Below are 13,990 nucleotides of genomic sequence, written 5' to 3'. Positions count from 1 at the left end.
ACAAGACCAAGAGCCTTCAAAGCCCTTAGTAAGCAAAAATGCTTAATTTCTGAAATACACAAGGACTGCAAACACCTACTCTGCATCAATTGAACGCAAATCAACCACTTTAATTAAGCTAAGCCCTTACTAGATCAATGGGATTCAAACCCACAAAAATTTAGTTAACAGCTAAACACCCTAATCGACTGGCTTTGATCCACTTCTCCCGCCGCAAGAAAAAAAGGCGGGAGAAGCCCCGGCAGAAACTCTGAAACTGCTCCTTTGAATTTGGAATTCAACATGAAAATCACCTCGGGGCTGGTAAAAGGAGGACTAAACCCCCATCTTCAGGTTTACAGCCTAATACTTACTCAGCCATTTTACCCTACCCACCCCTACTTATGCTCATCAACCGTTGACTCTTTTCAACAAACCATAAAGATATTGGAACCCTGTATTTACTGTTTGGTGCATGAGCTGGGGTTACAGGTACAGCCCTAAGCCTTCTTATTCGAGCTGAGCTAGGTCAACCTGGCAATCTACTAGGCAACGACCACATTTACAACGTTATTGTAACGGCCCATGCATTCCTTATAATTTTCTTTATAGTCATACCTATTATAATTGGGGGCTTCGGGAACTGACTAGTGCCCCTAATAATTGGCGTGCCCGACATAGCATTCCCTCGTCTAAATAATATAAGCTTCTGACTCCTTCCACCTTCCTTCCTACTACTAATAGCATCAGCCGTAGTAGAAGCTGGCGCTGGAACAGGTTGAACAGTATACCCCCCTTTAGCAGGAAACTTCTCTCACCCAGGAGCTTCCGTAGATTTAACCATCTTCTCCCTCCACCTAGCGGGTATCTCCTCTATCTTAGGGGCCATCAACTTCATTACCACCATCATCAACATGAAGCCCCCCGCGATACCCCAATATCAAACCCCCTTATTTGTTTGATCAATCTTAATCACAGCAATCCTTCTACTCCTCTCTCTACCAGTCTTAGCCGCCGGCATTACTATACTGCTAACAGATCGCAACCTCAATACCACTTTCTTCGACCCCGTTGGGGGAGGAGACCCTATCCTATACCAACACCTATTTTGATTCTTTGGTCACCCCAAAGTCTATATCCTCATTCTCCCCGGTTTTGGAATAATTTCCCATATTGTAACTCACTACTCTGGAAAAAACGAACCGTTTGGATATATAGGTATAGTTTGAGCCATAATATCAATTGGGTTTTTAGGTTTCATTGTATGAGCTCATCACATATTTACAGTTGGCATAGATGTAGATACGCGAGCCTATTTCACTTCCGCCACTATAATCATTGCAATCCCGACCGGCCTGAAGGTTTTTAGCTGGCTTGCTACACTTCACGGAGGCAACATTAACTGATCTCCGGCAATACTTTGAGCCCTAGGCTTTATCTTTCTATTTACCGTGGGGGGTTTAACTGGCATTATCTTGGCAAACTCATCCCTAGATATTGTACTACACGACACATACTACGTTGTCGCTCACTTTCACTATGTTTTATCAATGGGAGCTGTATTTGCCATTATAGGAGGCCTTATGCATTGATTTCCCTTATTTTCAGGCTATACATTAGACCAAACCTGCGCTAAAGCCCACTTTATCATTATATTCGTGGGCGTAAATTTAACCTTCTTTCCACAACACTTCCTCGGCTTGTCCGGAATACCCCGACGCTACTCTGATTATCCCGATGCCTACACTACATGAAATATTCTATCATCTATGGGTTCCTTCATCTCACTAGTAGCAGTAATCTTAATAATCTACATGATCTGAGAAGCTTTTGCCTCAAAACGTAAAGTACTACTAATCGAACAACCCTTCACTAGTCTAGAATGACTAAATGGCTGCCCTCCACCCTACCATACATTTGAAGAACCAACCTATATTAAACTAAACGAAAAAGGAGAGAGTCGAACCCCCTAGGACTGGTTTCAAGCCAATCTTATAGCCCCTATAACTTTTTCAACAAGATATTAGAAAAACTATTTCATAGCTTTGTCAAAGCTAAATTATAGGTCAAACCCTATATATCTTACATGGCTCACCCAGTTCAACTAGGCCTACAAGATGCCACATCTCCTGTTATGGAGGAACTAATCACTTTTCATGACCATGCTTTTATAGCTATATCTTTAATCAGCTTCCTAGTATTATATGCCTTGCTCTCGACACTTACAACAAAACTAACCAATACTAATATCACAGACGCTCAAGAAATAGAAACTATCTGAACCATCTTACCCGCAATTATCTTAGTCCTGATTGCCCTTCCATCCCTGCGCATCCTATACTTAACGGACGAAATCAACGACCCATCCTTCACTATCAAATCAATTGGACACCAATGATACTGAACCTATGAGTATACAGACTATGGAGGCATAATCTTTAATTCCTACATATTACCCCCACTATTCTTAAACCCAGGAGACCTTCGGCTTCTAGAAGTCGACAATCGAGTAGTCCTCCCAATTGAAGCTCCCGTGCCTATAATAATCACATCTCAAGATGTCTTGCACTCATGAACTATCCCTACACTAGGCCTAAAAACAGATGCAGTACCTGGACGCTTAAACCAAACTATATTCACGGCCACACGACCAGGCGTCTATTATGGACAATGCTCAGAAATCTGTGGCGCAAACCATAGCTTCATACCAATCGTCGCAGAACTAATCCCACTAAAAATCTTTGAAATAGGACCTGTATTCACCCTATAAACAACTCTATTCCCCCTTCTTTCTCCTCAACACTCCCACCTCGCAAATTCTCAAAATACTTTACAGGTCCACTGTACAGCTATCCTAGCATTAACCTTTTAAGTTAAAGACTGGGGGATATACCCTCTGCAGTGAAATGCCCCAACTAGATACATCGACATGATTTACTACTATTATGACGATGCTCCCTACACTATATCTTATCATACAATTAAAACTACTAAATACAAATTATTATCAACCCCCTCTTACAAAAAACTCCAATCTACAGACCCACAATAATCACTGACAACCAAACCTGCTTACCCCATTCTCAACTCCAACAATCTTAAACCAACCCTCCACAATTCCCATCATCCTATTCCCCACCCTACTAATCCTAACCTCTAAATACCTCATTAACAATCGACTAATTACCATTCAACAAAGCCTATCTCGACTCGTCCTAAAACAAATAATAGTAATTCACAATGCTAAAGGACAAACCTGATCCTTAATACTAATATCTCTAATTACCTTTATCACCATAACCAACCTTTTGGGGCTTCTACCTTACTCATTTACACCAACCACCCAACTTTCCATAAACCTAGCCATAGCAATTCCCCTATGAGCGAGTACAGTAATCATAGGACTTCGCTTTAAAACCAAAAATTCCCTAGCTCATCTTTTACCACAAGGTACACCCACGCCACTCATCCCTATACTGGTAATAATTGAAACTATCAGTCTACTTATTCAACCAATAGCCCTAGCCATACGACTAACCGCAAACATCACAGCTGGTCACCTACTAATACACCTGGTTGGAAAAGCTGTACTAGCACTATCAATTATCAGCTTCTCCGTAACCCTACTAACCTCCATACTCCTAGTGTTACTAACTATTCTAGAAGCTGCAGTAGCCCTGATCCAAGCTTATGTCTTCACACTCTTAGTCAGCCTCTACCTGCATAACAACACCTAATGACCCACCAATCCCATGCCTACCACATAGTCAAACCCAGTCCCTGGCCACTAACAGGAGCTCTATCAGCTTTCCTGATAACATCCGGCTTAATTATATGATTCCACTTCTACTCTACTACTCTACTGATACTAGGCCTACCAACCAATATCCTAACCTTATATCAATGATGACGTGACATTGTACGAGAGAGCACATATCAAGGCCACCACACAACACCCGTCCAAAAAAGCCTTCGATATGGAATAACATTATTCATCATCTCAGAAGTATTTTTCTTTATAGGCTTCTTCTGAGCATTTTACCACTCAAGTCTCGCCCCAACACCCTGCTTGGGAGGTCATTGACCACCAACAGGCATTACCCCTTTAAATCCCCTAGAAGTACCCCTCCTAAACACCTCAGTACTACTCGCATCTGGGGTTACGATCACCTGAGCCCATCATAGCCTCATAAACAGTAATCGAAAACAAACAATCCAAGCTCTGTCTATCACAATCCTATTAGGCACCTACTTTACCCTACTACAAATCTCAGAGTACTTTGAAGCACCCTTCACTATCTCTGACGGTATTTACAGCTCAACATTTTTCGTTGCCACAGGCTTCCACGGACTTCACGTTATTATTGGATCCACATTTCTTTTCATTTGCTTCATTCGCCAACTACTATATCACTTCACATCAAACCATCATTTCGGCTTCGAGGCCGCCGCTTGGTATTGGCACTTCGTAGATGTCGTCTGACTATTCCTCTATATTTCTATCTATTGATGAGGATCCTACTCTTTTAGTATAACCAGTACAATTGACTTCCAATCAATTAGTTTTGACAACATTCAAAAAAGAGTAATTAACCTAGTACTAGCCTTAACAACCAACACCCTCTTAACCTTGCTGCTAATAATTATCATATTCTGATTACCCCAACTCAACTCCTATACAGAAAAAACTGACCCCTACGAATGCGGATTTGATCCCCTAAGTCCTGCTCGCATCCCATTCTCAATAAAGTTTTTCCTAGTAGCCATTACTTTCCTACTATTTGACCTAGAAATCGCCCTACTACTATCCCTACCATGAGCTACTCAAACAACAAACCTTCCAATAATAATCAAATCAACCATCGCCTTTATCATTATCCTAATTCTCAGTTTAGCCTACGAATGAACTCAAAAGGGGCTAGACTGAGCCGAATTGGTTAGTAGTTTAAATAAAACAAATGATTTCGACTCATTAGATTGTGATAACCATACTAACCAAATGACTCCCACCTATATAAATATTATATTAGCATTTACTATTTCACTTCTAGGCATATTAACCTATCGCTCACACCTGGTAGCTTCTCTCCTCTGTCTAGAGGGAATAATAATATCACTCTTTATTATAGCTGCCCTTATTGCCTCGAGCACACATTTCCCTCTAATCAACATAATACCCATCATCCTGCTAGTATTTGCCACTTGCGAAGCAGCAGTAGGTCTTGCCTTACTAATCTCAATCTCCAATACATATGGACTAGACTATATTTATAACCTAAGCCTGCTTCAATGCTAAAAATAGTTATTCCCACAGCCATACTACTACCTACAACATGGCTTTCCAAAAACAATATAATCTGAATCAACTTGACTACATACAGTCTAGCTATTAGCCTCACTCCCTTATTATTCTTCAACCAAATCAACAGCAACCTCCTTAATCACTCAACCTACTTATCCTCTGACCCACTAACAACACCCCTCCTAACGCTAACTGCCTGACTCCTACCTCTTATGATTACAGCGAGCCAATATCATCTATGCAACGAAACTCCCTCACAAAAGAAACTTTACCTTTCCATAATAATCTTCCTACAAATCACTTTAATTCTAACATTCATGGCTACAGAACTAATTATATTCTACATTCTATTTGAAACCACCCTCATTCCCACCCTAATTATCATCACCAAAGGAGGCAACCAAGCAGAACGTCTCAACGCAAGCGCATATTTTCTATTCTACACGCTAACCGGCTCTCTACCCCTACTCATTATACTAAACTACACCTACAACAACACAGGCTCATTAAATATTATATTGCTAACACTCACAGACCAAAAACTAACAACTATATGATCTCATAACTTTACCTGACTAGCATGCATAATGGCTTTTATGACAAAAATACCCCTATATGGTCTACACCTATGGCTTCCTAAAACCCATGTCGAGGCCCCTATTGCAGGATCAATAGTTCTTGCCGCAATACTTCTAAAACTAGGTGGCTACGGCATAATATGACTTACTTCTATTCTCAACCCCCTAACAGAATATATAGCCTACCCATTCCTTATATTATCCCTATGAGGCATAATCATAACAAGCTCAACATGTCTCCGACAAACAGATCTAAAATCACTCATCGCATACTCTTCCGTAAGTCACATAGCTCTAGTAATTGTAGCCTCCCTTATCCAAACCCCCTGAAGCTTCTCTGGCGCAACTATCCTTACAATTGCCCACGGACTCACTTCCTCCATATATTTCTGCCTGGCTAACTCAAACTACGAACGTACCCACAGCCGTATCATGCTACTATCCCCGAGGACTCCAAACCCTACTCCCACTAATAGCCTTCTGATGATTCACAGCAAACCTTACTAATCTTGCCCTACCTCCCACTATCAATCTACTAGGCGAGCTCTTTGTAATCGTAACCTCATTTTCCTGATCCCATATTACCATTATATTAACAGGACTTAACATACTAATCACAGCCCTCTACTCTCTCCATATATTCATCACAATACAACAAGGAACGCTTACACACCACATAATCAACATAAAACCTCCTTTCACACGAGAAAACATATTAATATTTATACACCTTGCCCCAATTATTCTTCTATCCCTCAACCCCAACATCATTCTAGGATTTACTTCCTGTAAATATAGTTTAATTAAAACATTAGATTGTGAATCTAACTATAGAAGCTTACTACTTCTTATTTACCGAGAAAACTCGCAAGGACTGCTAATCCATGTCTCCGTACTTAAAATTACGGTTTTCTCAACTTTTAAAGGATAACAGCTATCCATTGGCCTTAGGAGCCAAAAACATTGGTGCAACTCCAAATAAAAGTAATAACCATGTACACTCCTATTATAATAACAACCCTCATCTCTCTAATTCTTCCAATTTTTGCCACCCTCATTAACCCTAACAAAAAACGCCCATACCCAAATTATGTAAAAACAACCGTAATATATGCTTTTATTACTAGCATCTCTTCAACAACTTTATACATCTTCTCAAATCAAGAAACAACCATTTGGAGTTGACATTGAGTAATAACCCAAACATTGAGTCTAACATTAAGCTTTAAATTAGATTACTTCTCCATAATATTCATTCCAATCGCACTATTTATCACCTGGTCTATTATAGAATTCTCACTATGGTACATAAGCTCAGACCCAAACATCAACCAATTCTTCAAATACCTCCTTATCTTCCTCGCTGCCATACTAATTCTAGTTACTGCTAACAACCTTTTCCAACTCTTCATCGGTTGGGAAGGCGTAGGAATTATATCCTTCCTCCTAATTAGCTGATGACACGCTCGAACGGATGCCAATACAGCAGCTATCCAAGCAATCCTATATAACCGCATTGGTGATATCGGTCTTATCCTAGCTATAACATGATTTCTCCTACATTGCAACTCATGAGACTTTCAACAAATACTAGCCCTAAATTCCAACCTAAACCTCCTCCCATTAGCAGGTCTTCTCCTGGCAGCGGCAGGAAAATCAGCTCAATTTGGCCTTCACCCCTGACTACCCTCTGCCATAGAAGGCCCAACTCCAGTCTCAGCTCTACTTCACTCCAGCACCATAGTTGTTGCCGGAGTATTCCTACTCATCCGTTTCCACCCTTTAATAGAAAACAATACATTAATTCAAAATCTTACACTATGCCTGGGGGCTATTACTACCCTATTTACAGCCATCTGCGCCCTTACGCAAAACGACATTAAAAAGATTGTAGCCTTCTCTACCTCAAGCCAACTAGGTCTGATAATAGTTACCATTGGCATCAACCAACCATACCTAGCATTCCTACACATCTGCACCCATGCCTTCTTCAAAGCTATACTTTTTATGTGCTCCGGATCCATTATTCATAACCTAAACAACGAACAAGACATTCGAAAAATAGGAGGTCTGTTTAAAACACTACCCCTCACCTCAACTTCCCTAGTTATTGGCAACCTAGCACTCACAGGAATACCTTTCCTCACAGGCTTCTACTCCAAAGATCTCATTATCGAAGCCACAAATACGTCATATACCAACGCCTGAGCCCTATTTACTACTCTCATTGCTACCTCCCTAACAAGTGCCTACAGTACTCGAACTATTCTCCTCACCCTAACGGGACAACCCCGCTTCCCAACTCTAACAAATATTAATGAAAATAACCCTACCCTACTAAACCCAATTAAACGCCTCACAATAGGCAGTAGAATCACGGGATTCCCTATCACCAGTAATATCCCCCCTACCTCACTCCCCCAGCCAACAATACCCTTCTATCTCAAACTCTCAGCCCTATACGCAACTGCCCTAGGTTTTCTAACAGCCCTGGACCTTACCCTTATAACAAACAAACTAAAAGTAAAAAACCCATCACAAATATTTAAATTCTCCAACATACTAGGATACTTCCCCACCACAGTTCACCGTATGATCCCCTAGCAAAACCTACTTAGAAGTCAAAACTTAGCCCTCCTCTTATTAGACTCAACATGGCTAGAAAAATCCATACCCAAAATAATCTCACAAACACATACCACTGCTTCCATAACTGTAACAACTCAAAAAGGCAAAATCAAACTCTACTCCCTCTCCTTCCTTATCCCCCTTACCCTAGCTCTACTTCTAATAGTATAATCTATTGCCCCGAACAATTTCAATTACAATGTATACACTAACAAACAGCGTTCAACCGGCAACCACCACTAACCAACGCCCATAATCATACAAGGCACCCGCACCAATACAGTCACCTCGAATTAACCCCTATCCCTCTCCCTCAAAAATTACCCAATCACCCTTATCGCTAAAACTAATCACTACCACGACCACTTCATCTAAATTTAAGACCCATAAAACTAACGCCACCTCCATCATCAATCCTACTAAAAGACCCCCTAGGACCTCAAATCCTGAACCCCATGTCTCAGGATATTCTTCAATAGCCACTGCTGTGGTATAACCAAAAACAACTATCATACCCCCTAGATAAACCAAAAACATTATTAAGCCCATGTAAGCTCCCCCGCAATTTAGAATGAAAACACAACCAACCACACCACTAACAATCAACGCTAAGCCCCCGTAAATAGGAGAAGGCTTAGAAGAAAAACCCACAAACCCCATAACTAACAATACACTTAATGTAAATAAAATATACGTCATTGCTTCCATATGGACTCCAACCATAACCAATGATACGAAAAACCATCGTTGTACTTCAACTATAAAAGCACTAATGATTGCAATACGTAAATCCAACCCAATCATAAAAATAATTAATCGTTCCCTCGTTGACCTACCCACTCCATCTAACCTTTCCATATGATGAAACTTCGGCTCACTTCTTGCAGCCTGCCTAATTCTACAAATCATCACAGGCCTATTCTTAGCAATACACTATTCACCAGACACCTCCTCTGCTTTCTCCTCAATCACCCATATCACCCGAGATGTAAACTACGGCTGAACCACCCGCTACCTCCATGCTAATGGTGCCTCTATGCTCTTTATTTGTCTTTTCCTACACATAGGTCGAGGTCTCTACTATGGCTCATACCTCCTCCTAAAAACCTGAAACATTGGTGTTATGCTCCTTCTCATAACCATAACAACAGCTTTCATGGGCTACGTTCTCCCATGGGGCCAAATATCATTCTGGGGGGCAACAGTAATCACAAATTTACTATCAGCAATCCCATATATCGGAACCAATCTCGTTCAATGGGTCTGAGGTGGATATGTCATTGATAACCCCACTCTCACACGATTTTTTACCTTACACTTTATCCTACCTTTTATCATCGTCGCCCTCACAACCGTACACTTATTATTCCTACACGAAACAGGATCAAACAACCCCTGTGGAATCTCCTCCGACTCAGACAAAATCACCTTTCACCTCTACTACACAATCAAAGATATCCTAGGTCTAGTTCTCTTTCTCTTCATCCTAGCAATACTAGTACTATTCTCACCTAACCTCCTAAACGACCCAGATAACTACATTCCAGCTGACCCACTAAACACCCCTCCACATATTAAGCCAGAATGGTACTTCCTATTCGCATATGCAATCCTACGATCTGTCCCCAACAAACTAGGAGGCGTATTAGCGCTCTTCCTATCAATTCTCATCCCAGCAATCATCCCTATACTTCACAAATCCAAACAACAAAGCATAATATTTCGCCCACTCAGTCAATTCCTATTCTGACTCCTAATTACAATCCTATTGACCCTCACCTGAGTTGGAAGCCAACCAGTAACCCAACCCTTCATCATTATTGGTCAAATAGCATCCGTAATATACTTTATCACAATCCTAATCCTAATACCACTGGTCTCCCTAATCGAAAACAACTTACTCAAGTGAACTTGCCCTCGTAGTATAAACTAATACACTGGCCTTGTAAACCAGAAATGAAACATCCTTCCTAGGGCAATCAGAAAGAAAGTACCTAACTCTACCACCAACACCCAAAGCTGGCATTCTAACTTAAACTACTTTCTGTATTCTTATGTTGTATAAGCTTCATAGTGTAATTCTAACATTAATCTACTTATAATGCTACTATGTAATTCGTGCATTACTGCTAGTCAACACGCATAATATATAGTACTATATATGCTTAACTGTACATAACACATGTTATTACATACTTACCCAACATCTTTAAAAGGCATGCTTACAAGCAAGGACTCTAACAAATACCTCAACAACAACACATAACGCAGCTCTCCCAAAGCCCAACCCACCCCCACACGAATACCAACCAAACCAAGTCATGCTTAACCGTCCATAGTACATTAAATCGTTCATTGGACATAGCACATATCTATTAAATAATCCTCCTCACCAGGGATGCCCCCCTTCACTTAGGAATCCCTTGCTCACCATCCTCCGTGAAATCAATATCCCGCACAAGAGTGCTACTCTCCTCGCTCCGGGCCCATAACTCGTGGGGGTAGCTATGCTTGAACTGTATCCGGCATCTGGTTCTTACCTCAGGGCCATAACAACTAAAACCGCCCACACGTTCCCCTTAAATAAGACATCTCGATGGATCACGGGTCTATCACCCTATTAACCAGTCACGGGAGCTCTCCATGCATTTGGTATCTTTTATCTCTGGTCTGCACGCAACCCCATCGCAGAATGCTGACTCCCACCACATCCGGTCCTGTATGCGCCTGTCTTTGATTCCTAGTACATGCAGTCATTGATCGCACCTACGTTCATACCTCCTTTGGGTGTGTTGCTGCAGTCCATTTATCGAGTTACCCTAAAGGTTGCTAGTTTTGAGCGGGGTCCAGAAGAGAAGACGACTCTGAAACAGGTCCAGGCTGCTGTGCAAGCTACTCTGCCACTTGGGCCCTATGACCCAGCAAATCCAATGGTGCTTGAGGTGTCAGTGGCAGATAGGAATGCTGTTTGGAACCTTTGGCAAGCTCTCATAGATGAATCACAGTGGAGGCCTTTAGAATTTTGGAGCAAGTCCCTGCCATTTTCTGCAGATAACTACTCTCTTTTTGAGAGACAGTTTTTGGCCTGTTACTGGGCTTTGGTGGAAACTGAATGTTTGACTATGGGTCATCAACCATGCGACCCAAACTGCCTATCATGAACTGGGTGCTTTCTGACCCGTCTATCCATAAAGTGAGTCATGGACATCAGCATTCCAACATCAAATGGAAGGCTGTCTACATGATTAGGCTTGAGCAGGTCCTGAAGGCACAAGTAAGTTACATGAGAAAGTGGCTCAAATGCCCATGGTCTCCACTCCTACCACCCTGCCTTCCCTCCCACAGACTGCACTGATGGTCTCATGGGGAGTTCCCTATGATCTGTTGACAAGAAGAGAAGACTAGGGCCTGGTTCACAGATGGTCTGCACAATACATTGGCACCACCTGGAAGTGGAGAACTGCAGCACTACAGATCTTTTCTAGGATAACTCTGAAGGACAGCAGTAAAGGGAAATCTTCCCAGTGGGCAGGACTTCAAGCAGTGCACCTGATCGTGGCCTTTGCATGGAAGGAAAAATGGCCAGAAATGTGATTATATACTGATTCATGAACTGTAGCCAATGGTTTGGCTGGATGGTTCTTCTTTGGCTGGAAGAAACATGATTGGAAAATTAGTGACAAAGAAACTTGACGAAGAGGCATGTGGCTGGACTTCTCTGAGTAGTCAAAAACTGTGAAAATATTTGTATCCCATATGAGTACTCACCAACAGGTGACCTCAGTAGAGGAGGATTTTAATAATCAAGTGGATAGGATGACCCATTCTGTGGACACCACTCAGCCTTTTTCCCCAGCCACCTGCTGTTATCACGCAATGGGCCCATGAACAAAATAGTCATGGTGGTAGGGATGGAGGTCATGTATGGGTTCAGCAACATGGACTTCCATTCACCTAGGCTGACCTGGCTACAGCCATTGCTGAGTGGTCAATTTACCAGCAGCAGAGATCAACACTGATCCCTCGATATGACCATTCTTTGGGGTGGTCAGCCAGCTACTTTGTGGCAGGTTGATTATATTGGACCTCTTCCATCGTGGAAAGGGCAGAGGTTTGTCCTCATTGGAATGGACACTTACTCTAGATATGGGCTTGCCTATCCTGCACACAATGCTTCTGCCAAGACTACCATCTATGGACTCACGGAAAGCCTTATCCACTGTTACGGTATTCCGCACAGCATTGCTTTTGACCAAGGCACTCACTTTATGGCTTAAAAAGTGTGGCAGTGGGCTTATGCTCATGGAATTCACTGGACTTAGTATGTTCCTTATTATCCTGAAGGAGCTGGATTGATAGAATGGTGGAATGGCCTTTTGAATTCACAATTACAATGCCAACTAGGTGACAATACTTTGCAGAGCTGAGGCAAAGTTCTCCAGAAAGCCATGTATGCTCTGAATCAGCATCCAATATATGGTATTGTTTCTCCTATAGCTGGGATTCATGGGTCCAGGAATCAAGGGGTGAAAGTGGACATGTCATCATTCACCATCACCCCTAATGATCCACTAGCAAAATTTTTGCCTCTTGTTCCTGCGACATTACATTCTACTGGCTTAGAGGTCTTAGTTCCAGAGGGAGGAATGCTGCCACCATGAGACACAACAACAATTCAATTAAACTGGAAGTTAAGATTGCCATCTGGACAATTTGGGCTCCTCCTACCTTTAAGTCAATGGCTAAGAAGCGAGTTACAGTGTTGGCTGGGCTAATTGGCCCAAACTATTAATATATAATCAGTCTAGTACTCCACAACCAAGGTAAGAAAGAGTATGGATGGAATACAGATCCATTAGGCATCTCTTAGCATTACCATGCCCTATGATTAAAGTCAATGGGAAACTATGACAGCCCAATCCTGGCAGGACTGCAAGTGGCTCAGACCACTCAGGAATGAAAGTTTGGGTCAATCCACTAGGAAAAAAATTATGACCTGCTGAGGGGTTTGCCGAAGGCAAAGGGAATTCAGAATGAGTGGTAAAAGAAGGTAGTCATTAACGCCAGCTATGACCACGTGACTAGTTGCAGAAATGAGAACTGCAATAGTCATGAGTAATTCCTCTTTATTTTGTTAAAAACATATTTGTGCATGTACATACCTATACTAAGAAAATATATTCATTTTATTTCCTTTTCCTTTATCAAGTGACATAAGATTTCTTGACTTCATGTCAGCATTTAAGTATTGTTAACTTTATGTAATAGCATTTGGTTTGGGGATTAAAGCATTTCTGGTTGTATGAAGGATAATTATATTATGTTAGGTGTAATTATGACTTTACTTTTTTTTTTTTTTGAAAACAGTGTGTGATCTCAGGAGATGTGTATGTGTTCAAATTGACAAGGGGTGAACTTATGATGGTTAATACAGAGTGTCAACTTGATTGGATTGAAGGATGCAAAATACTGATCCTGGGTGTGTCTGTGAGAGTCCTGCCAA

The 13,990-nt window shown here is 41.5% G+C and overlaps 1 protein-coding gene across 1 annotated transcript; it reads right to left on the bottom strand.

Annotated features, from left to right (window-relative positions):
* Positions 1-2,005: 2,005 nt before the first annotated feature.
* Positions 2,006-10,677, bottom strand: LOC116273132 (NADH-ubiquinone oxidoreductase chain 6-like). Its single transcript, XM_031662085.1, is given in 1 exon segment — positions 2,006-10,677. A coding segment is annotated over 1 exon segment (750 nt). The 5' UTR covers positions 9,397-10,677; the 3' UTR covers positions 2,006-8,646.
* Positions 10,678-13,990: the final 3,313 nt, after the last annotated feature.

The sequence above is a fragment of the Papio anubis genome, unplaced genomic scaffold (genome assembly GCF_008728515.1).
Source record: "Papio anubis isolate 15944 unplaced genomic scaffold, Panubis1.0 scaffold382, whole genome shotgun sequence".
Classification (NCBI taxonomy): Eukaryota; Metazoa; Chordata; class Mammalia; order Primates; family Cercopithecidae; genus Papio; species Papio anubis.
This window is presented reverse-complemented; position numbering and strand designations above follow the sequence as displayed.